The 24291-nt window shown below is 41.7% G+C and overlaps 2 protein-coding genes across 2 annotated transcripts; one reads left to right on the top strand and one right to left on the bottom strand.

Moving 5' to 3' along the window:
* The first annotated feature begins 16724 nt into the window (after positions 1 to 16724).
* Positions 16725 to 17579, top strand: LOC130713129 (uncharacterized). Its single transcript, XM_057562927.1, has one exon. It carries the CDS (start codon positions 16725 to 16727, stop codon positions 17577 to 17579), a length of 855 nt encoding a protein of 284 aa, XP_057418910.1.
* A 5730-nt stretch (positions 17580 to 23309) lies between these two features.
* LOC130715442 (oleosin G) lies at positions 23310 to 24291 on the bottom strand. The gene has a single exon (XM_057565540.1). It carries the CDS (start codon positions 24031 to 24033, stop codon positions 23557 to 23559), a length of 477 nt encoding a protein of 158 aa, XP_057421523.1. The 5' UTR covers positions 24034 to 24291; the 3' UTR covers positions 23310 to 23556.

The following is a 24291-nucleotide window of genomic DNA, read 5'->3' as shown; positions in this document are numbered from 1 at the left end:
TATCACTTTTTTGCCCTTTGAATAGGAAAGGGAAGTCTAAGTGGCGATTAGTACCATGTTTGGTTCTATTCTAAAATGAAATGCTTTGGAATCACTTTTGTGTGGTTAGAAGTTACTATAAGTTTTAGTATTTCTAAATAAATGTGAATTGAATTTGATACGAATGGTGAAGTCATACGTGCACGAATTGTGATTTTAGTACTGATGAGAGAATTTGATTTTCTATGTTTGGATTGTGTGTTATGTGTTCAATTGATCTTTACTTGCGCATTCACTTACTTTTTGGAGTGTTTGCTTGCTTCATAGTGTCCACTGAATGTGGCTGCTGGCTGGTTTGGCGATATGATAGAGCCACTAGGGGTGAAGGTTAAAAGGTGAATTAAAGTACTGGCTTATGAATCGCTTACTTAGTCAATATGTGAGATTGAAGCACTAATGCATGTTTACTGTTATCAAATAAATTAAACAACATATAAATTAAGTTATATAAAATACTTTTTCAAAGGAGCTATTCTTGTGAGTTTTAAATCAATGCGTTATTCATGAATAAATTTGGTTGATCAATATAATTCGTAACTTACTAGTAAGAGATAAAAGGAATTTAGGGAAAAAATAAGTATTTGATCTGGTCCAATCCGAATCTGATTCTCTGAGTCATTTAATTTAAAAATCAAAAAACTAAAAAAAAGTGAATGGAAGATTCCTAGCTTGTCAAACTGCTCTTTAGTCAAGTACGTTACATTATGTCACTCATGAATAAAAATTAGGCTATTAAAGAGTCAATTAATAACATGGTTTTAAAAACCGGACCGGACCGGTCGGTTGAACCGGATGGACCGGGAACCGGAGTACTGAACGGTCCAAAGAGGTGAAAAAAACGGATCAGTACAGAACCGGTCAACAACCGGAAAACCGGTCAAATAACCGGAAAACCGGTCAAAACCGGCGGTCCACCGGATTGAACCGGTGCTACGTGTTTGTCTGTTTGGTATATTTTTGACGTGTTTGAGATGAAGATGTAGAGAGAGAGGAAGAGAGAGAAAGAGAAAGGGGAGAGAGAGAGAGAGGAACAGATCGAGAGAGAGAGAGAGAGAGTGAGAGGAACAGATCGATCTACACATTGTGAGGAGTCTTCTCTGCATTTTTCCTCTAAGCTACACTCCTGCGTGAAAGCTGTGCGGCAGCTACAGTGCAGAAAGGAAAGATAAAGAGGGAAGATGTAATTTTAGGGTTTGGAACTTTTGATTGATTTTTATATAAATGGTGCTGCTATGTTTTTAACGGGCTAGGCAACTTGCTGTTTTTTTCTTTTCTTTCTTACTATACGGGCTTGGATAACATGTTACCTATTAAGACATTTAATTCAAACGGCTTTATGTTTTTTCACTTGGGCCACGTGATATGTGTTTCCAATATGCACACACATTTAAAAAAAAACACAAACACACTAACTATTTAGGATTTTTTTTTTTGAAATAACTATTTAGGATTATTCAATTTGTATTAGTATATATTATATTTTTGAACTAAATTTGTATTTGTATATATTATTAAAAACATATAATTAATAAAATTTAATAGGACTCTAAAAAATCTAAAAAATAAATATGTATGAACTTAATAGCACTACTTAATAAATTTTTTTAGTAGATGTTGTCTTTTTTTATTTAATATTGCCTTATATGTTATGTATTTATTTTAGAATAATAGTATCTATTTTTTTTTTGCGGCTATACCGGTTGGACCACGATTCAACTACGGTTGAACCAATGAACCGTGAACCAGTACCCTCACCGGTTTAATCACCGGTCCGGTTCTGATAACCTTGATTAATAATGTCAAACTGCTCTTTTTTATGTACCAAAAAGAAATTAATGTCAATTTTTTTTTGGTTTCTGGTTACATTTTTGCTTTCCAAAACCCAAAAAAAATTGACATTATTAATGATGTCAATTGAAATAATTCAATTAAAGTATTATGTCTATCTATTCTTTACACTAAAATTCTCAACAATTGTATATATGCCGCATAAAACTAATGGTTACAATCCCTTTTTATTCAAAAGAAATTTAATTTTAAATTTTCACAACAGTTAGATATTTGGATAAAAAAACTTATACCAATTGTTATAGAATAAACCCTAAAATTAAGTGGGCGGGGTGGGAAATAAAACCTTGGAGTTGCATTCAGTAAAGGAACAAACATACAATGAGTATGGATTCATATAGTAGGTAGGTTGTCCGATCCGCACTAATGTTTGGATACATTGAACTAAAGTAGTTAAGATAACATATGAGTAATAAAGAGGTAAAGCAAAATCTGAGATTCCCAAGACACTCTGCCATGATAGCACCTGACGCGTTTTTCTTTGGTAGGCTTGATGTGTTATCTGGACGAATCTATGTCGCTTACAGGGTCGGCGTTGTCACGCTGGGCGTCCTTCCTTTATTGGTCAAACCCAATTTCTCATATATACTAACGTTCGTCAGTTCGAAAACCCCAATGGTACACTGATGTTACTGTTGTATATACATTTAAGAGTTAATGATCAAATTAGTCCTTGATTTTGTAATTTGATTTGATTTTATTCCATTGACAGAAAAATGACGTTTAGTGAAGATCATGTTATAATTACTGGCTATTTTGACCGTCACTAAACGTCATTTTCCGCTAAAAAACTAAAATCAAATTCACTTAGAAAATCTTGGACGAATTTAACTATTAACCATACATTTAATTATAATTTTAAACATTGGAACAAATTTGGCCACAGGGATTGGGTGGAGTGATGATGTCAACGATTCTGGTCAAATCAAAGTCGGTAAGTTGACTTCAACTTTATCTGTGTAGTTGAGTTGAAATGGGCCTTGCATCAACAACCGGAGAAAAGTTGTGTCTGACCCGTTCAGTATCTATCGTTCACATCACGTTTTCTCCTCTTTATGCAAATTAATGAGAGTCAAATGCCCAAACAGATATTATTGGCTTCCTTGTTTACCAAAAAAAGATAATGGCTATGGCTTCCTTCTCCTCAAGTCTAAGTCTAGTACGAGAAACTAAGATGGAGTCTATCTTTAGAAATTCTTCAAAAGTTAATTTTGAAGTCATAATTTATTTTAAAAGTGATAATTAATTTTGGGTTGAAACTTACATTGTCATTCACGTGAATTAGCTTGAGAAATCTTTGATGTAACATGCTCTCTAATGAAATGCACATCAATATGTCAACGTGCTTCGATCGATCATTGAAGGTTGCATGCTTCGATCGATCATGGAAGGTTGGATTCGTGACAAGAACTATGACAATGTTTACGCTGATTTTTGGTAAACAAATATCCTTTTAGTTCGACTAAAGGAAATTTAGATTTCAAGGTCCTTTTAAGAAAACGCTTTGCCAAAGTGTTGTGTGTGTGAGTGTTTTTCGACAACAACGAATCGGTTCAAATAGAACTGGATTTCATTAAGCACGGGTCAATTACAAAGAAGTCACATACATCAAAATAACACGAAAGCTACAAGAAGTGTGGATTTCGACAGGAAAAATGCATAAAGGAACTGAAAATTAACAAGCTTAATACAAGAAAACTAAAGTGTTGGTTCTGCAACATACTCCTCCATCATCACGTCTTGCTCCTTGAGTCTCACTGATGCGGACGTTTAGAGCTTTTTGGTGAATTCTCAGAGTTTGAGTTGGGAACCCTTTTTTCTGCTGCTGCTTCTTCTATTTATAGTGTTGTTTCTTCCTCCACGTTCTTGGCGGTTTTTCTTCAATGCATGATGGCTTCGTGGGTTTGAATTTTGGCGCCTTACCCCACGTTTAGCCGGTGGCTTTGCGCACATGACTTTAGTTGGTTTGTTTGCGACGTGGGTAGCCTTGAGTCGTGGGTAACCACCGCCATTTGTGGCATCGTGGGTATGCACACGTGCTGATAATTGCCCACCACTTGGTAACTGCCTCCTTCGTCGAGCTCGCCGGTTTGTCGAATTTTCTTTACTTCCTTGACTTTGAGGGAGTGTCGCCTAATGAACCTCGAGCTTCATCATGGTTCTTCCTGTCGGGGAGTCATCCTCCTAACACCGGTGTCGATAATTGTAGCATTAGAAATTTTGGCTCAACAGTTGCCCCCCAAAAATGTTGGTTGTCAACTGCTTTAGCTTGAAGATACCAAGCATTTTTTATCGCACCCGTTCAATCTCAACGATTCAAATACTTTGTGCTCTTGACCGTTCGATCCTCAGGTCCAATCAGTAGCCATAACGTCTGATGACTTTCCACTAGCTGACAGTTATAGCCTTTTTAGGGTCATGATTTCACCTATGTCAAAAAGCTGAGAAATGACATGATTTAGTTAATAAAATAATCACTTGGACTCCAAATTTTTATAAATTAATGCACAATGCGGCCTGGGTTCCGTTTGCCTCTCTGCTTATAAATACCCTATTGACATTTCTTGTTCAAACTTTACTTTCTTCCCCAAACCTTCAGCTTCTTCCCCCAAAATTCTCACTTCATCTTCCTCCGTTTTCTCCGGAATACCTATTATTTCCTTCAATGGCTTCCGATCCTGAGCAGACCATTCCGTTGGCCACTGAGCTTAAGTTGGATGAATCCAAACGCGTGGCAATCCCGGAACCTCCCAACGAAGCGGAGAAGAGATCTATCTGGAAATCCCAGGTACTCATTCCTTTCTCTGTTAATGGTACTTTACGCGCCATTTTGGGTCCTTTGAAAGTAGTGAAGCATGATAGGCCCAATAGTCTTCCTGAAGAACATGAGTCATTTCACCCTAGTGTTAGGGGAGAGGAGCTTATTTTGACATTCCAACCTTCTTACCGTATGCCATTTCTTACCGACCCAAAACGAGCTTTTCGTTCAGCTCCTCCTAACCCTTCTGCTAACGACAAAGCCTATCTCAAATGGTTAGATAGGGTTGAGGAAGACAAGAGGCAACATTGGAAGGATGTCGGGATTCTCGACTTGATTCAGCTGTCGAGAGCGCAAATCTCGTATAACCCTGCTATGCTATTGAGTGCGCTTTATTTTCGGGAGAGGTCTACTAATTGCCTTCATGTTCCCTTTGGCATGATTACTCCAACCCTCTTGGATGTTGCTGCCATCACTGGATTATGGCCCATTGGTGACGATTATCACTCTGCGCCTGCAACTGCTAACCCCATTTCGATTCCCACTGACAATATTTCATTTAGTCGATTTATTAAGGACCATTATGTCGAGAGTGGTGAGGTGTCTGATGCTGAACATGTCACGTTCTTGTTGTATTGGCTGTCTGCTTATGTTTTTTGCACCAAGTCTTTGCGTATACCTGCCAAGCTTTTACCTTTAGCCAATTTACTCCACGAGGGTCGACAACTTGCTATGGCTAGGCTTGTTCTTGACAACCTTTATCAAATGCTAAATGAAGCTGTCGAGGACATCAGGAATACCAAGACCATTTCTCTGAATGCAGCTGGACCTCTTTGGCTATTTCAACTTTGGTTGAATGCGGTTTTCGAATCTCTCCTGCCGGTACAAGATAATCCCCCAGCTGTTTCTAACACCAGGATTGATGCCCACAGGCTCGAGACCCTGACCCCGGCTTATGATGCGTCGAACTTTGAAGCTGATTTCAGAAAATATTTCACCATGTTTCTTGAGCTAAAGCATTATCGCTCCAGCTTCTCTCCTTATAGCAAGGCTATTCGTGGCCCCTTCTGGCTGAGGAATTCTTACCCTAACGCTTGTGATTCTGCATTGCCCAAAGAACATCATATTACGCTCTGGAGGACCATCCTCTCGCCTAGGGTTTTAACTATAGGCTTTGCTAGCAGTGATTATACTTTATGTGGCTACAATCCTCAATTGGTTTCTCGACAGTTTGGGCTTAGCCAAGCTCTGCCCAACACCTTGTTCGACAAGAGTCTTGTCTTGTATCCCGGGGCTATTAAGAGGGCTTCTGCTTTTGACACGAATGTTCATTTCTATAACAAGAAACTTCTCAACCTGAGTCCATTCACTTACGCTCCTTCGTATTATGCCACTAATGCTTTCAAAGCTTGGTGGTCTGAGTATTGGGCCCAAATTTCGAAGCCTCTCGTAGATTGTCTACAATGCATGACAGATGCTTTTCTTTTGCAGAAGCAGGATCTCAAGAAGACCAAAGGTATGCACTTGGCAGAAATTCGATCCTTTCAAGAGTTCTTTGGTGTGGTGTATTATCCAACTCTTCGCCTTCGAGATACGGTTGCGAAAGCAGCTCAGGTATTAAGGCAAAAATGGGAATTTAAAGCCAAAAAATCCAAGTTAGTTATTCCTCCTGGTGAGGAAGGTCTATCTTTTGTTATTCGAAAAACTGGCTTTAGGTTCCCATCTTTGCCTACGAGTAGGTTTGCATTGGCCTTTCCACCGGTCTTGCCCAAATGGGTCGACCATGTAAATATAAATGTGTTGGCCAATCAAGCTCTTCCTCCTCGAAAGCGAGTGACTTGGACCAAATACCACTTATGGAACTTTCCGTATCATGTGCCCGTCGAAATCTTCAACCACATATCGCTGAACATGCGTATTGGTCAAGGTAATATTTCGACTTGGCCTAGGTTTTCCTATTTTACCTCTTAATTTCTCTTTCTGTTTGCAGCTGAAGCCATTACCCAACCAGCTCCTCAAGTTATTTCTCCGGTGGCTCGTTCTTCTAAGGACAAGCCAGTTGTGATTAAGGACGATGATGATGATGATGAGGACGATAATGTCAGTCTTGCTGACAAACTTAAGGTATTTTCCTTTTAGCTTTTCCTTTTCTTTTTGGCCTCTTTGGAGTCTTGACTAAAGTTTTTTTTTTTTTTTTTTTTTTTCCGACAGAGCCGAAAAAGGAAGGCTAAACCTGCTACTTCGGTTGGTCAAAAGAAAGCCAAAGGGGCTGGTACTTCTACAGCTAGCAAGGCTTCTACATTGGGGTCTGATGCTCAGCCTGAAGGCGATGGCAAAGAAGGTAGTGGCGACGCCGCTATTCAGGTATGTTTCTCACTTTCGAGAATACCTTGTGACATTTTAATCTGTGATTTCCTAGTCTGATTGTGTTTTGTTCTTTTCTTCAGGCTGATGTCCATGAGCATTCCATTTCTAATCCACCATCCCATGAAAATTCTCCAGCTCCCAACCCTGCAAAATCCAAAGCTGAGGGTGTCGAGAAGCCTCCCAAGGCCGCATCCTCGGCTAAAAAGACCTCGACATCTGAGGGAAGGAGGAAGGTCAGGAGTAAATCTGGTCACAAATCTCCTCACCGTTCCAAGAGCTCCACCAACTCAAGCCCTTCCAGGGGGTCTACTTGCCAGGTACCCTTATAAATTTTCCACGTTCTGTTGGTTCCTTAACTGTGCATCTTATTTTATCAAAGAGGGCATTAAAGAGGCTTTCCTGATTTCCTCTTGCAGGAGACTCAAGGTGCAACTTCTCCCATTCGCGAAGCAGGAGCTTTTCCTGGCAAGGATGATAACCCCATGCCTCCTCCAAAGTCGACTGCCACTGTGCAACTTTCGCCTCAAGCCAAGGGTGGCTCTTCATCTCATGTGTCTAGTGAAAAGCTTGATACTTTATTTGAGGAAGACCCACTGGCAGCTTTGGATGGCTTTCTCGATGGCACCTTGGAATGGGATTCTCCACCCCATCAAGCTGATGTCACTGCTGAGACTGCTCAGTCTAGTGGGGTGGCCAACCTTCAGCAAATCGAGGAGAGCATGGGTCGGCTGAAGGCTATCGTGTTCGACGGCGGGTTCCTCGACCGGATTCGAGTTGACCCTCAAGCGAGTCATGCTGCTAAGGAATTGCTTGTCTTCCTGCTTGGTCAAAAGCTTGATTCTCATCAGGCTGCTGCTTTGGCCAACTTTCAATCTTTCTTAGTGGATGCTTTAGCCACTTTTCATCAAGTCAAGGACGTTGGCCAAGCTGTTAGCCTTAAGGAAGCAAAAGTCTCTTCTGGTAAAGCTCAGGTTGCAGCGATGAAAGAAGACTTCAAGAAATTCACTGCTAGGAAGGTTTTAATTGCAGATGAAATTTCTGATGTCGACACTAAGCTTGAGGAGCTGCATCGAGAGATTGCCAAGTGGAGAAGAAGCGAGCTGATTTGGTCGAGGAAGGCCCTGCTGTGAAAGCTCAGTTGGATGGGCTTACTAAAGAATCCAAAGCTCTGATTATCGCGACAAAAGATGTTATCAAGGATTTGGAGGTTGACCAGGCCGTGAAGAAGGATCTCGATGCTAAGATTGCTACCTTTGCTGACCGCTTGAATTCTTTTAAATTTCTGCTTTGAGATTTTCTCTTATCAGTGTGTAATGATGACACTATTCTAACCATGGCCTTCGATGCCAATTTGCATGTAATTTTCGACAATGTTTTTGGCGCGTAGGCCATGTAATTTGACATTTAATTTGCCAAGTCTTTTCAGTTTCCACTATGCATTTACTATGACGGCTATTTACTATTGTTGCGCCGTTCAAACCCCCTCGCACCCTTTACGTAGTCGTTGCTTGGTTTCTGGGAAATAAGCCAATTTATTGCAATCCTATACCATGTCTTCTTGATTCAATGAAAGTCTTTGTCCATTAAAGGCCAAAGCCATTTACGATGGTAGTGGTAATTTACGTGGCTTGTAACCATAAGATGAAGAGTTGGCAACTGATTGCCACTAATTAATGCACTCCTTTGTTGTTATACTATAAATAGAGCGTCTTTGGTTACTTCTCTTCAGTAACTTCTTCAAACTCTTCCTTACTTCTTTTCCAGAATTCCCTTCCTATTTTTGACGACCTCCCTTAGCCATGGCTAGTCGTCGTATTCTTAATCAGATCCGGAGCTTGGCCTTTGACCAAGACCTGTTTTGGGAGCTGCATTCTTTCCTTTCTTTGGCTGAAGAGCTTACTGGGCTCATCAACCAGCTTCTGCAGAGGAATATTATTGCCTCTGTGAAAACTCCTCTCTTGGAGTTCCTGGGCCTTCTGCACGAGGCAGTGCCCCTGTATGAAGAACACCGGGAACTCACTGCTCGAGTGTTCTTTGCTGAGCACCAAATTGATGAGAAGATGGAGGAATTCGAAGTGTTGAGGGCTGCTCTGGACCAAGTGGACCCTGAAGGGAGTGTGGGAGCTCTGAAAGCTTTGGTGGACAAGCTTTCCACCACCGCTCGTGAGGAACTGGATCTTCGACAGGAAAAATCACGACTGGAATCCCAACAAGAAGATGTCTTAAGGCGCATGGAGCCTCTTAGGGCCAGATACAATAGTTATAGGGCCAACCTTCCCTTTTAGAGCTTTTTTGCCATATTTGTAATGTTTCATTTCAATTAATAAAACATTCGATTTTTGGCAATTTATTTTTACTCTTTATTCGATGTTTATTTCATGCAGTGTTGGCTTATACGCTTTTAAGTATTTGCCATTTATTGTCATTCGTCGATTCCGAACTCCTAATTCCCTGATCGAATAAGCGTTATTTAAAAGCACTTTCTCGACTGTGAAAGGGCCTTCCCAGTTTGGAGCCCATTTTCCGTAACGTTTATCTCTTTTATCGACTGGTAAGACAACCTTCCATACGTAATCACCGGGCATAAAAGATTTAGCTCTAACCTTTTTGTTATAAGCTCTAGCAATGCGATCCTTTTGCCTGGTTAAGGTATCCAATGCCAACAGTCTTTCTTCGTCGAGATCGACTAACTCGTCAAGCATTATATTCCAATAGTCTTCACTTGGAATTTCTTCTTGCCTTTGGATTCTACATGATTGTAAATATACTTCTGCTGGTAACACCGCTTCTTGGCCATATGCTAGTCGAAATGGTGTTGCTCCGGTAGCTTCCTTAGGTGAATTCCTGTAAGCCCAAAGCATTTGGCCCAACGTTTGATGCCAACTTTTAGGTTTTCGACCAACATGTTTTTTAGTCAAGGAGATTCATGTTTTGTTGGCCGCTTCTACTTGGCCATTCGCTTGAGCATAATAAGGAGTCGAGGTTAGGAGTTTTATACCCCAAGATTCTGCGAATGATGCCACTTTTTGACCTACAAATACTGTGCCTTGGTCTGTAGTGAGTGACTCAGGTAACCCGAAACGATACACTATGTGATTCTGAATGAAATCGATCACCGTTTCCTGGGTAACATTTTGTAGAGGAATTGCCTCTACCCACTTGGTAAAGTAATCTATGGCCACTATTATGTACTTGTGTTGCCTAGAAGATCTTGGGTTAATCTCGCCAATTAGGTCTAAAGCCCATCCCCTGAATGGCCATGGTTTAATGATTGAGTGTAATTCACTTGCTGGCACATGTTGTATCCCTGCGTGTCTCTGGCAATCTTGGCACCCCTTGGCATACTCCATGCAATCTGTCATGATAGTAGGCCAATACATCCCTTGTCGAAATAGGATCCACTTCAGTAGTGTTCCGTCGATATGCTTCTTGAATAGCTCATTTCCCATAACGACATAGTTCATCGCCCTGTACTTTATTTTTCTATCTGTGGTGCCCACAGGATTTTGCAAGTAATCGACAATTGGCTTCCTCTAATCATTAGGTGCCATATTGTTAATGACCAGGATGTCGAGGTCGGAGGGGTTTAGTTTTTCTTTGACCTCGATAAGCTCTTTCAGCCTAAGTTTATCGACCATGTATCCTGACGCGATTTGTGCCAATTCATTGGCCTCTTGATTATCTATCCTGGAAACATGGCCTATTCCAGCTTCGTCGAATTTGGCCAACAAATTATTTGCTTTTGTGTAGTATCTAACAAGATTTTCACTAACGCACTTGTATTCCTTGGTAAGTTGCTTTATTACCAACTCAGAATCTCCTTTTACGACAATATTCTTTGCCCCAAGGGCTATCAGGATTTCGAGGCATGATATTAATGTCTCATACTCAGCCTCATTGTTCGAGCAGTTACTCTTAATCCTAAACTTGAATTTCGTGGGGATGCCCCCTGGGGCTACTATGAACATCCCGATTCCGGTGCCATTTTTATGGCTGGAACCGTCGAAAAATAGCTTCCAAGGTTGGATGCCCACATAAGTTACGATTTCTTTAGGCAAGGTGTGATCTGCCAAGAAATCGGCAATTGCCTGCCCCTTAATTGCTTTTAGTGGAGCATAAGTTAGTGAATATTCGGTTAGGGCCAAAGCCCATTTACCAATTCGACTGTGCAAGATAGGTTTGGATAACTTGTGCTTTATTATATCATAATGAGAAAAAACCATTACATCGATTGGCTTTATATAATATTTCAGCTTCAAACAAGAGAAGTACAAGCATAAGCACAATTTCTCGATCATAGTATATCGAGTTTCTGCGTCATTCAACACCCTACTTAAATAAAATATGGCTCTTTCTTTGCCACCTTCATCTTCTTGAGCAAACATGCTTCCAATGGTTTCATCCGTGGCGGAGATATACAACTTCATTGGCCTCCCTCCTATGGGTGATGCCATCACAGGTGGGTTGGACAAGTACTCTTTGAGCTCATCAAATGCTTTTTGATGTTCTGCTTCCCAGCGGAACACATCTTCTTTTTTAAGTCGAAGAAGTGAGGAAAATGATTTAGTCTTCTCGCTAAGGTTGGCAATGAACCTCCTCAGGAAGTTGATCTTTCCCAGTAACGATTGCAGTTGTTTCATGCTGGTTGGTGGACTTGTGTCGAGAATGGCTTTAGCCTTGTTTTTGTTGATCTCGATGCCCTTTTTATGCACCACAAAACCCAAAAAATCACCTGCAATAACACCAAAGACACATTTAAGGGGGTTCATCTTTAAGTCATATTTCCTCATCCTCTCAAAGGACTTCCTCAGATGGGATAAATGGTCATCCCTTGATGGGGATTTCACCACAATATCATCAATGTAAACCTGCATGAAAGTTTCAATAAAATCATGAAAAATGGTATTCATTACCCTTTGGTAGGTCGCGCCAGCGTTTTTCAACCCAAATGGCATGACCAACCACTCATATGTCCCCAAGGCACCAGGACATCGAAAAGCTGTCTTCGACACATCTTCTTTTGCTATGAAGATTTGGTTGTAGCCTGAATAACCATCTAACAGGCTTAAGTATTCGTGGCCAGCAGCTGAATCCACCATCATCTCGGCAATGGGCATGTGATACTCGTCTTTTGGAGTGGCAGCATTAGGATCTCGAAAATCAATGCAGACCCTCATCTTTCCATTCTTCTTGATTACTGGGACCACGTTGGCTAACCAATCTACATATCGGGCTGTCCTGATAAACTTGCACCTGAGGAGCCTTTCGATTTCTTCTTTGATTTTTGCCAACACATCTGGATGGAACCTCCTAGGTAATTGTTTAACTGGTTTCTTATCTTCTTTGATGGGTAACTGCAACTCTACCAGTTCTCGACTCAGTCCTGGCATTTCATCATAATCCCAAGCAAAACAGTCTTTGAATTCTTTGAGTAATTTCACCATCCTATCTTTTAACTCTGGGTCAATAAGAGCACTGATGTATGTCGGCTTCCTTTCTGAGCCATCACCCAAGTCCACTTCTTCTAAAGGGTCCTGTGCCTCCATTTTCTTGGAAATGTCGATCGCTGGCTTCTCGTAACCCAATGGGCTGTCATCGTAGATGCAATCCAGCCTTAAATTACAGAGATCTTCAAATGCTTCGACACTCTGCTCGTCTTCTTCCAAACACGTGTTATCCTTATTCGTTGTTGCCTCCTCCTGAGGTGTCAACTCGACAGGCAGGATTGAGACATTAGCTTCGTCAATAGCCATTTCTTTGGCCATTCTTTCGGCCTCTAAGGCCGTCCTTATTTTGTTTTCGGCTGCGTAAGCCGAAATTCGAGCTATGCTCGAATTAATCATCTTTACCACTGGTTTGCCACTCACTAGTGACATCCTTTTCTTCATCGCTGTGCCACCCACTCATGGCATCAGGTTTGCATGCTTCATTGAGGTTTAGACCCCGGATGGGATCCAATGTCACTGAGTACTCTGAGTATGGGTTGAAATATTGATTAGCCACTGTGTCTAAAGGAGCGATTGTGGCTAAACTCTTCTCGAAATTCTTCTTACCAACGTACCCTGTCTCTGCTAAATAGTAGCTTTGATCTGCTTGTACATTTTCGACAACTCCATCAGCCTTCCAAATGGATATACGTTGGTGCAAAGTTGAGGGCATTGCCCCCACGCCATGAATCCATTCTCTTCCCAGTAGCAAATTGTAATTCGCCTTTGAAGGGACCACAATGAACAATGTGGAGCGGGCCACCGTTCCTACTGTTATGTTCAACATGATTGCCCCCAGGGAAGAACCTGTCTTTCCTTCATAATTAGAAAGTACCATATCATGTGGGATTGAATCTGTTTCAGTTTTACCCAGCTTTTTGAGCATAAACCCAGGCATCAGGTTGATTGCAGCTCCACCATCGACAAGGACCTTATTAACTCCTTTCTCCTCGACTTTGGCCCAAACAAATAACGGTTTCAAGTGGCTCTTCATCTGCTCGGTTGGCCTTTGGAAAATAGCTCTCTCATCCTCGACAGATCCTCTCTGCATCACATAATAACACAAGGGGTTGTCGTCTGGTTCTTCCTCGACATAGTAATCCTCTTCACTCTCTGTAACCTCTGATATTCTGTCGAATTCAGCAGGTAAGATAGACACTATGCAGATGATGTTGATGTCTTCTCCATCGCTGTCATCGAAATCTTCGAGCATATCTTCATCCTCGTCTTCGACGGCATCTTTCCCCTTTTCCTTGGCTGGGTTTGGTGGCGCAGTTGTTCCTTGTTTAATGGCGTGGTCCAACTGATTGATAATCGACGCCACACTAGGTTCGTTGGGAGGGTTGTCTTCTGGCTTTATGTCCCATAGTGAACGGAACTTGCCACCTCTTTCCCTTTCAGCTTTTCTTTTCCTCAGAAAACGCCTGAACTGAGTCCAGGTCATTTGCTCAGGAGCATAGTAGTTCCCAGAACCATAGGAATAACTTCGCGACACGCGAGAGTTGTTGATGTAAGAAGATCCCTGGCCTAGGTCGATTTTCTGCCACTTCTGGTGTTGTCTTGGCCTTGGGGGTGCTGGTCTGAACCATTGGTTTTTTGGCAACCCTGCATCAGGGACGTAAGTCTTGTCTTTGTTCCTCGACTTCTGGCCTTTATGGCCATCGAGTTCCTGACCTCTTTCAACCTACTCCTCATGGGGATATTTCAACCTCCTAGACACAGGCACTTTGTCCTGATAATGCCTTTTCATTTCCGAATCTTGGTAGGCCTTGGCTGCAGACTTGTCGAAAACGGCGCTGCATCGGGGGCACAACATGACTTCTATCTCGCCATCTTTGCTCCGGGATAGAAACTCGACAAGAGTTTCTCCAGCCTTGGGGTAAACCTCCTCTAAGCTCACCTCTTTCTCGACCTCTGGCTCTTCGACAGCAATGTTTTCCTCTTTTGCCTCTCCAAGTGTCTAGCCCAGATCTAGCTTTTCAGAAATGTCGACCATGCCAATGTAGAAAGGCTCTACATAGTTGGCCTCAGCTATCTGCAATGGGTCAGAGTCAATCTTCATTTGGCCTTTGACTTTTTCATCGTACTTGAGTCTTCCTGAATCCAACGCTCCCTGCACAAGATCCCTGAAACGAACGCACTGTGAGGTCCAATGACCAAAAAAGTTGTGATATTTGCAATATTTCTTCCCTTTCCTTTGTTCAGGAGAAGGAATTTTTTGGTCTTTAGGGACCACAAGCAAACCATCAGACACAAGTATATCATAAATTGCATCACATTTGGTCACATCAAAAGTATAAGTTTTCACGGCAGGAATCGCGTTCTTGGGGTTTTCTTCCCCAAGTTTGTTTTCATATGGTTTTAATGCTTTACAAACATAAGGATCGCCTGGCTGGAGTTCAGCCAGATTGACATCATTTATGTCGACATCCGTAGGTACTTCTAGATAAACACATGGACTTTGACACATCGGGTCAGTGTCTATGTACGCTACTTTTTCCTTCTTTGGCCACTTAGTAGTCTTGGCCCTTTCTTCAGACTTTTCAGCCTTTAGTAATTCGATATGTCTCACTCTGTCTGCGAGCAGGGACATATCTCGAATATACTGAGTATCGATTTTCTTTCTAATGGAATACTCTAGACCACCAGCGGCTAAAACCACTAACTCGTGTTCAGGGACATGAGTGAAACATCGAGATTTAAGCATTCTGAACCTGTTTAGATAATCATCAATGGACTCTGCTGGCTTTCTTTTAACACTAGCCAAATCTTTCAAACTCACTTTGCACTCTCCCCTAAAGAACTGCTCATGGAAAATTCTTTCCAATTGGGCCCATGTATGAACTGACCTCGGGGCTAGGGTGGTGAACCAGGTAAACGCGTTCTTAGTTAAAGAACTCGGGAAGTATTTCATTTTTAAGTTTTCGTTGATGGCTAAATCCCCTGCTTCGATTTGGTACCTAGCTATGTGTTCTACAGTGGACTCTCTTGAATCCCCAGAGAACTTAGTGAATTTGGGGACCTTCCAGCCTCGAGGAAGTTCGGATTCGAGAACCTCTTCTGTGAAGGCTGACACAAAATGGGGTCTGTTCGCGAAACCCACGTTGAAGCCATGTTGGTTCAACAATTGTTCCACTACAGCAGCAACATTTTGTTGCCCCCCAGCGTTTTGGTGTCGAATTCTTTCTAGCACACCATCAGCATGTTCTTCCCTGTTCACCATATACACATTTTGCAATGGTGGTTGCGCTGCCTCATTCCCCCTAAACAACGGGTTTGCCCCCACATCTTGGTGTTGTGGCGCTTGATAGCGCACACGAGCAGGGACATGGTTAGGCAATGGGATTTGGTTAACCCCTGGTGCCGGTTGAATTTCGACTGGTGCCCCCAGGGCCGTAGCCAAGCGATCCATCTGACGTGCCAAATGCTGATTATTGGCATTATTGTTTTGGAGCACAGGATTAATTATTTCGCCTATCTGACGAGACAGCATGTTAACCATTTCATGGTTACTATCATCGACTTGCTGCCTAATGGCTTGAAGTGAACCAGTGTTCATGCCTGTAGACAAATAAATTTGTGAACTAGACCCAGGAATAGGGCCAGGAGGACTAACTCGACTACTCCCTAAGTTCAACATTGTTCCATTTGCCCCAAAGGGGGGTATGCTGAATGGGGGAACATTCTCAGGGAACGTCGAATACGTACCTTGTATGCCTTGCATCACAGACATAGGCATACCATAAGGCATGTCTGTAACATCCCGATCTGACGACTGGCCTCACGGTAACAACACGAGTCTTTTCAGTGCGCTTTGTCCTCACTCGCGCACTTCCCGGGAAAACTTCCCAGGAGGTCACCCATCATAATATTGCTCCAAGGCTAGCACACTTAACCATGGAGTTCTTATGAGTTGGGCTCCCGAAAAGAAGTTGCAACTTGTTGTTATGGGTAGTACAATCAAATCATATATGCCTTCCTCAACTGTATAGTCCATCCCTACACAGTCTCGGAATACCTCTTGTTCGGGTGTGGTGCGTCCCTCCACATAGAAGGCGATCAATCCTCGCCCTTCTCAGCTCAAGGCGTCTCAGAGCAATGGTTGGTCAGTGACCAAGTTTTTAGTATAATATATATTCTAATACTTACTGATGCTCGATATGTGTAAGTAGCACTATCGAGCTGTTGTTTGATAAGAGTTGTTGGCTGTTTGGAGATTCAGGAAAATGGTTGCCGGAAGGAATGATGAAGCTATCGCTGAGGCATTGGCAATGTTGGCTGGCGCCATTGGGCAAGGTCAGCAAGCGAACCTTGGGAACCATAATCAGGATGAATTCCGTGCTTTGGGAAAGTTTCAGAGGAACAATCCGCCAACCTTTGAAGGAGCATACGACCCTGACAAAGCACAGGCACAGGCATGGATGAAAGTAGTTGAGAAGATCTTTCGAGTCATGAATTGTACTGACGCGCAGAAGGTGCAGTTTGGCACCCATATGCTTGAGAAAGAAGCTGAAGATTGGTGGGACAACACTGTTCAAAGGTTTGAAGGTGATGGGATGGAGATTACTTGGGATCTTTTCAAGGGTGCATTTCTGGAGAAGTACTATCCAGAAGATGTGTGTGGAAAGAAGGAAATTGAGTTTCTTGAACTGAAGCAGGGTAATGGAACCATGGCGGAGTATGCTACAAAGTTTGAGGAATTGATTAAGTTTTGTCCCCACTACAATACTGCCGAAGCTGAGAGATCTAAGTGTAACAAGTTTGTGAATGGTTTGAGACCTGAGATCAAGAAGGTTGTGGGATATCAACAGATTATCCGATTTTCTGATCTGGTTAACAGGAGTAGGATATATGATGAGGATAGCAGGGAAAGTGCTGCTCACTACAAGTCTTTGAAAGAGAAGAAAGAAAAGGGGCAATTCAGAGGGAAACCGTATGGGAATCCTGCTGATAAGGGTAAACAAGAAGCTGGTCATGACAAGAAGCCGAGTGGGGGAGGAGCTCCTAATCCGGTTAGGTGCTACAAGTGTGGTGTTGAAGGACATCGTTCTCCTGAATGTCCCAATTCAGAAGCAACATGATTTAAGTGTGGCAAGCTGGGCCACAAATCCTTTGAGTGCCTAGAAGGTAAAACTGTGGCATGCTACAGATGTGGAGAGCAAGGTCACATCAGTACCAATTGTGACAAACCCAAGAAGGATCCTGCAAGGGGGAAGGTGTTTGCTTTATCTGGTGCTGAGACTACTGTTGAGGATAGACTAATTTGAAGTACGTGCTTTATTAATGGTACATCTTTGATTGCCATTATTATTATGGGTGTGATGCATTCTTTATTTCATTGGAGCTTGAGAGTCAGATGAGGGAGTCCTACCCCGAATTGTTCGTTTAAGGAAATTTTTGAGGGCGAAAATTCTTAAGTGGGGGAGAGTTGTAACACCCCGTTTTTAATTAAAATAATGTTGGTATTTTATTTTAATTAAGATTATATTGTATGGTGGTTTAATAGGTGATATAATAATACTTTAATGAAATAAAATATTTTTTTTGTGATGCTGGGTGTGTTTTATGAAATGGAAGAGAGCTAGGGGGTGAAAGTTAGGATTAAAAATAGAGACGAGGACTAGGAGAGATTTTAGGATTTTTAGTTTAGCCCTTGAGGAATTAGGTTTAGATGGTTTAATAAGGATGGGGAAGCAGCTAAAGAAATAAAAATAAGAAAGAAGAGGACGCGTGAAAGAAGGAGAAAAAAAAAAAGAAGAAGGCTGTGCGTGAAGTAAGCAGGAAGAGAGTGAGAGCGGATCGGCTTCGGAGAATTCGATCGGGAACGGGGAGCTGCACTCAATCCAAAGGTAAGGGTGAGATTTTGAGTTTCTAATGGAATTATGGTGAATGATATTAGGGATTTGGGAGATGTAGAATTGTTTCTGTTAATGATGTTCTGGAAATCTGATTTGAAATCCATTGATTTTGGGATTTTCTTTTGTGTGATTGAACGGGGTGAGGGCAGAACCATAGTATGCTAGGAGTTTTGGGTTGAGGTTTCCTTTTGATTTTCTTTATGATCACGTACATAAGGACTGTTAGGTAGCATGCTTGTTAGGTTTTGTGTCTTGTTTGATGAGAAACAACTTTAATCACTTATTTTGGAACATAAAACGGACTGGTCATTTTCCTGGTATGAACCGTGACTTTCGAAGCCTTTTAGAGCCTGTTTAGAGTGCTCGAATAATGTTGCGTTGAACTGAGAAAGTGTAGGCCTTTGACAGAGCTTTCTGGAATGATATAATACATAATTTTTGGTTGAGAGACGAGGTCTGTAAGTTCAGTTTAGTAAACCATGTTTTTCTGCGCTCTGATCTCTGCCAGTGAACTTCAACGTGCTTTTTCACCTTGTTAATGTGCCCAGAAAATTCTTTGATGAACTAGAAAGTGGTAGAGTTTTCTGTTAGATTTTCAAATTGAGGTCATTTGTAATTTTTGAACAAGTAACGAATCCTGTAGGTTATCTCTACTGAAATATGTTTCTGTTGTGAGCGTAATTCCTGAACTGCTATATGATTTATGCACGGATTTGATGATGCTGTGCTGCTGTCCAAAATTTCCTGGGCTGGACAGTACACTTCGAGACCTGTTTTCGCCCAGTTAGAGTTCTCAAATAAAGATGTGATCAACTAAGAAATTGTAGGACTTTAAGTTAGCTTTCTAGGCATATAAAATACATGATTTTTGGTTCATTAACGAATTCAGGAGACCGCTTTTAGTGGCTGGTGTTCCTGCTATTTTTCCAGATTACGGAAATTCTTATTGTTTTGGAAATATAATTAGATTTAGCTTACATGTTGTATGAAAGTTAATGTCTTTATGTGCCATGTATTAGCTATGAGGATGATGCATGTGGCTGAACACCTTTAGCATGAAATCCATAATTTATTTACCATATGTGATAGCTTCTTCCATGATTGCATGCTTAAGTGAGTTGTTTCATTGATTTGGTGCCAAAATTGCCTAAGATGTCAGGGTAATTGTATAGTTGATAAAAATGCATGTGTGCTGAATTGTGTTGTTTTAAGCGATGTCAGTGATGCAATGATATAGGCGCAATGCCTCATGTTGAAGTGATGATTATGAGATGTATACATCATTTTGAGTCGCATAGCATCTGCATACTCTGTGATGGCCTGTATTGGCGATTTGTGATGAAGGCTTATGCCTTGTGCCTCCAATAATGGGCAATTAGTGATGAGGGCTGAAGCCCTGTTGGTACCACATACATATGCATAGTCATTGTTGTGTTTGAATTGTATCCGAGTCGATGACGTTATTTGTGACTGTTTTAGTAACTGAGCTATATGAATATAAAAAGAAGTGGTGTGGCATTAATCTAGCATATTTATTGTCATTCTTATATTTATGATACTCGATATCTCACCCCTTCTGTTTGAATGTTACCCTTGTTGGTAACGTGCAGGTAATCAGGAAGAGTAGTCTATAGCCTTTATTTCAAGTTGGAGTCCTTGCTCTGATACGGAGCACTCGGGGGGGAAATTGATGCTTGTTTTCTTTCTGTTAATATTTGAATTAAGTTGTTATTTGAGAAGTTGTTTCTGTTTTAAGTTGTGGGCAAGATACTATGTTTTCTTTAAGTTTTAAAGACATTGGATTCGCTGCATAACTATTTGTCAAAGTGAACTAGTTCAAAGACTAATTAACTGTCACAAGAGCATTTAAGTTTATTTATGAGTTCATCTCAAAGTTTATGTGCTATGTATCTGTTACAAGAGCATTATGTTAATGTTTTAAGTGATTATGTAATGCCTCATGAGTGTTAAAATTTTTATCACTCTGATATTTGCAATACATATGCCGTTTAGAATTGGGGTGTTACATTAGTGGTATCAGAGCCAACCTCTCCCAGTACGGTGTGGTTCGAGGACGAACCAAGCGGAAGCTGGTGGGCCTGTGACACCTGGGGCTGATGAGGGCGGGGAGTGATCGCCGATGCAGTGAAGCACGGACAAGGAGCGGCTCCTGGTAGGCTTCTAGGCGGAGGGTCACAGGAATGAGCCGATCTCACACCCGAACAAGAGGTATTCCGAGACTGTGTAGGGATGGACTATACAGTTGAGGAGGGCATAAAAGATTTGATTGGTACTACTCATGACAACAAGTTGCAACTTCTTTTCGGGAGCCCAACTCATAAGAACTCCATGGTTAAGTGTGCTAGCCTTGGAGCAATATTATGATGGGTGACCTCCTGGGAAGTTTTCCCGGGAAGCGCGCGAGTGAGGACAAAGCGCGCTGAAAAGACTCGTGTTGTTACCGTGAGGCCAGTCGTCAAGTCAGGATGTTACAATGTCTCCTCTTGTAACCGTTGGAACAAGTTGTGCCTGCATTGATGTAGATACAGGCATTTCTGCAACTGCAGAAATTGCCACATTCTGGGTTGGCATAGTGGTGCCAGGCCCCATCCCAGTAGACACTTCTTCATTATTGTTACCGCTACTTCCCCCGGGACTGCCCTGATTGCCCACGTTAGACCCTTAGGGGGAAGTTCTTCCTCGATTGCTTGCCATACTCACAATCTTACCACTTCTCAGGGGCATATAACACGTAAATCACAAGTAAAGCAAGTAACAAATACCAGGTAACATGCAATACAATAAACACACAAAACACTTCTGTAAAACTTAGTTTTCACAAAAACGGTCCCACCAGGTGTGCCAATTTGTTTACGCTGATTTTTGGTAAACAAATATCCTCTTAGTTCGACTAAAGGAAGTTTAGATTTCAGGGTCCTTTTGAGAAAACGCTTTGCCAAAGTCTTGTGTGTGTGAGTGTTTTTCAACAACAACGAATCGGTTCAAATAGAACTGGATTTCATTAAGCACGGGTCAATTACAAAGAAGTCACATACATCAAAATAACACGAAAGCTACAAGAAGTGTGGATTTCGACAGGAAAAATGCATAAAGGAACTGGAAATTAACAAGCTTAATACAAGAAAACTAAAGTGTTGGTTCTGCAACATACTCCTCCATCATCACGTCTTGCTCCTTGAGTCTCATTGATGCGGACGTTTAGAGCTTTTTGGTGAATTCTCAGAGTTTGAGTTGGGAACCCTTTTTTCTGCTGCTGCTTCTTCTATTTATAGTGTTGTTTCTTCCTCCACGTTCTTGGCGGTTTTTCTTCAATGCATGATGGCTTCGTGGGTTTGAATTTTGGCGCCTTACCCCACGTTTAGCCGGTGGCTTTGCGCACGTGACTTTAGTTGGTTTGTTTGCGACGTGGGTAGCCTTGAGTCGTGGGTAACCACCGCCATTTGTGGCATCGTGGGTATGCACACGTGCTGATAATTGCCCACCACTTGGTAACTGCCTCCTTCGTCGAGCTCGCCGGTTTGTCGAATTTTCTTTACTTCCTTGACTTTGAGGGAGTGTCGCCTAATGAACCTCGAGCTTCATCATGGTTCTTCCTGTCGGGGAGTCATCCTCCTAACACCGGTGTCGATAATTGTAGCATTAGAAATTTTGGCTCAACAGACAGACACCTTCTCAGATTTTGGGCATACTTCAAAAATAGGTAACAATTGCTTGAGTTTAACAATTCAGAAGCTAGTGCCCGATAGAAAGAGCTACGGTGGGTAAGTGGGCTACTTCTTTGATTTTCAAGAAAACCAGGAGTCTCCAAGAAAACAAGTGGGGTTAGCAGCCCTAGTAAATAAGAAAAATCAAATGACACGAGCTACATGCCCCTTTAGTAGATAATGGAAGCATAATCTAACAAAAAAGTAACTTAACAAAAACTAGAAAAAAAACTCAAAAAATTTCAAGTACATACTCAAACCCAGGCCATGCATATATAGCTAAAGCATCAACAACTTAGTTAACTTCTCGATCTCGAAACACATGACCCCCGAATCTGGGTGACAAGCGGAGCACAAGGATGTCCAACAAGCCGAATTTGACTCAATAGTAATTGGCAATGGTAGATTAGGAAGAGGTTTAATTTATGTGTGTTTAATGGTTGTTCCAGGAATTCACTTGATTCTTCCTTGTCTCAAAATTTTGTAAATATCTTACCTAATAATGTCTCTGGTTCTAATGTACTAGCACATGAATGACATAATGATTTGAGCCACTTTTCTTTTAAATGTCTGAAATTTCTTAATAATAAATCCCATTTCTCAGTCCACAATTCCTATTTTTCACATCCTTGTCATGTTTGTCCTTTGTCTAAGAAATTAAAGAAGGTTGTCATTCCCTATCTATTACTAATAGTATCTCTGCAACATGCTTTGAATTATATCATTTTGACATGTGGGGCCTTTCCATGAACCTACTTATATTATGGTGCTAAAAGGTTATTTCTCACATTGGTTGATTACTATTCAAGCTTTACTTGGGTGTATTTGCTGCATAGTAAATCTCAACCCTCCATTTCCATTCAGCAGTTGTATGTTATGATTGAGACATATATAATTTCACAAGAGAATCAAGATGTTAAGGAGATGTCGCTTAATTACATATATTTTGGCTTCCACTATACATCATCTGAGTTGTGCTGAAAGGCCTCAGCAGAGAGGAAACATCAATATTTGTTAAATGTATCCAAATCACTCTATTTTCAGTCCCATACACATTAAACTACTGAATGTATTTAGACTCTTAAATGGTTTCTGAATCGCCCCTTCCCTAGAAAAGAGATTGAATTTTAAACTATACATCATATTATAAAAATACATAATATTTTTGAGACATTAGTTAATATTTCCCCTCCTACTTCCAAAACAGCATAACTAACAAACAATGATGTGATTAAAACAAAGGACATATATATATTCTTGGTTCTGAGTCAAAATGAAAACACAAAACACTACGTGTCAGGTAGAAGAAGGAACCAAGTAAAGTAATTAACCAACACTATAGTTTCAGACACACACAGTCACAGACACCAGAAAGAAAAGAAAAAAGCAACAAAAGAATAAAGGAAGCTTCTACATTACACAGCCATAACATTCAGATCCGGCTCAACCTGAACCGGTTGGTTCGACCAGAAAAATCAAGCACCGGGTGCAGCATCTTTCACCTTACTCTGCAAATACCCACCGTATTCTCTAGCGTAGTCTTTCACATGAGACGCCGTGTCGTAAATCCGGCTCCGAGCGTAGTCGACCCGGTCCGACCCGGGCGGGTGGAGCCCTCTGAAGTAACGGTACATCCACGAGAGCGAAGCCACGAGGAGGATACCGAAACCGCACATGGACAAGAACCCGGCGGTGAGGAGGAAGAGGAACGTAGCAGCCGGGACCCAAATAGGGCTGGAAACGACGATGAACGGCGAGAAGAAGATCAGGGCGATGACGCTTCCGGCGAAGGTGATGCCGGTGAGGAGGAGTAGGATTGCGCCGGTGATCATGAGGGTGAGGAGGCCGGCGAGCTGGGTTGAGTTGGGAGCGTGGTGTTGGAGTCTTCGGAGGAATGCGGCGGAGGTGGGTTGGTGTGAGGCTGAGCTTGGGTTGAAATCAAGATCAGCCATGGTGGTAGGGTAGGTAGAAGATTGAAAATGAAAATGAAGTGTGAGTGAGTGAGTGAGGGAGTGAAAGTGAGATTAAGAGGTTTGATTGAATAAAACAGAATAGAATAGAGAAGTGTTAGAAAATGGGGAATGTGGGATAATGGGACAGGTGTGGGGGTTGAAGGTGCTATTATGGTGACAAGTAAGAGGGATACGTGGTGGGGGTTTGAGGTTTTCATTTTGGTCACCTAAGATCAGGCCAAGAGGGTATAGATCATC

The sequence above is a fragment of the Lotus japonicus genome, chromosome 4 (assembly GCF_012489685.1).
Source record: "Lotus japonicus ecotype B-129 chromosome 4, LjGifu_v1.2".
NCBI lineage: Eukaryota > Viridiplantae > Streptophyta > Magnoliopsida > Fabales > Fabaceae > Lotus > Lotus japonicus.
This window is presented reverse-complemented; position numbering and strand designations above follow the sequence as displayed.

Coding starts and splice junctions, on each gene's coding strand:
- LOC130713129 (XM_057562927.1), top strand. CDS start 16,725: ATGGTTGCCGGAAGGAATGATGAAGCTATCGCTGAGGCATTGGCAATG.
- LOC130715442 (XM_057565540.1), bottom strand. CDS start 24,033: ATGGCTGATCTTGATTTCAACCCAAGCTCAGCCTCACACCAACCCACC.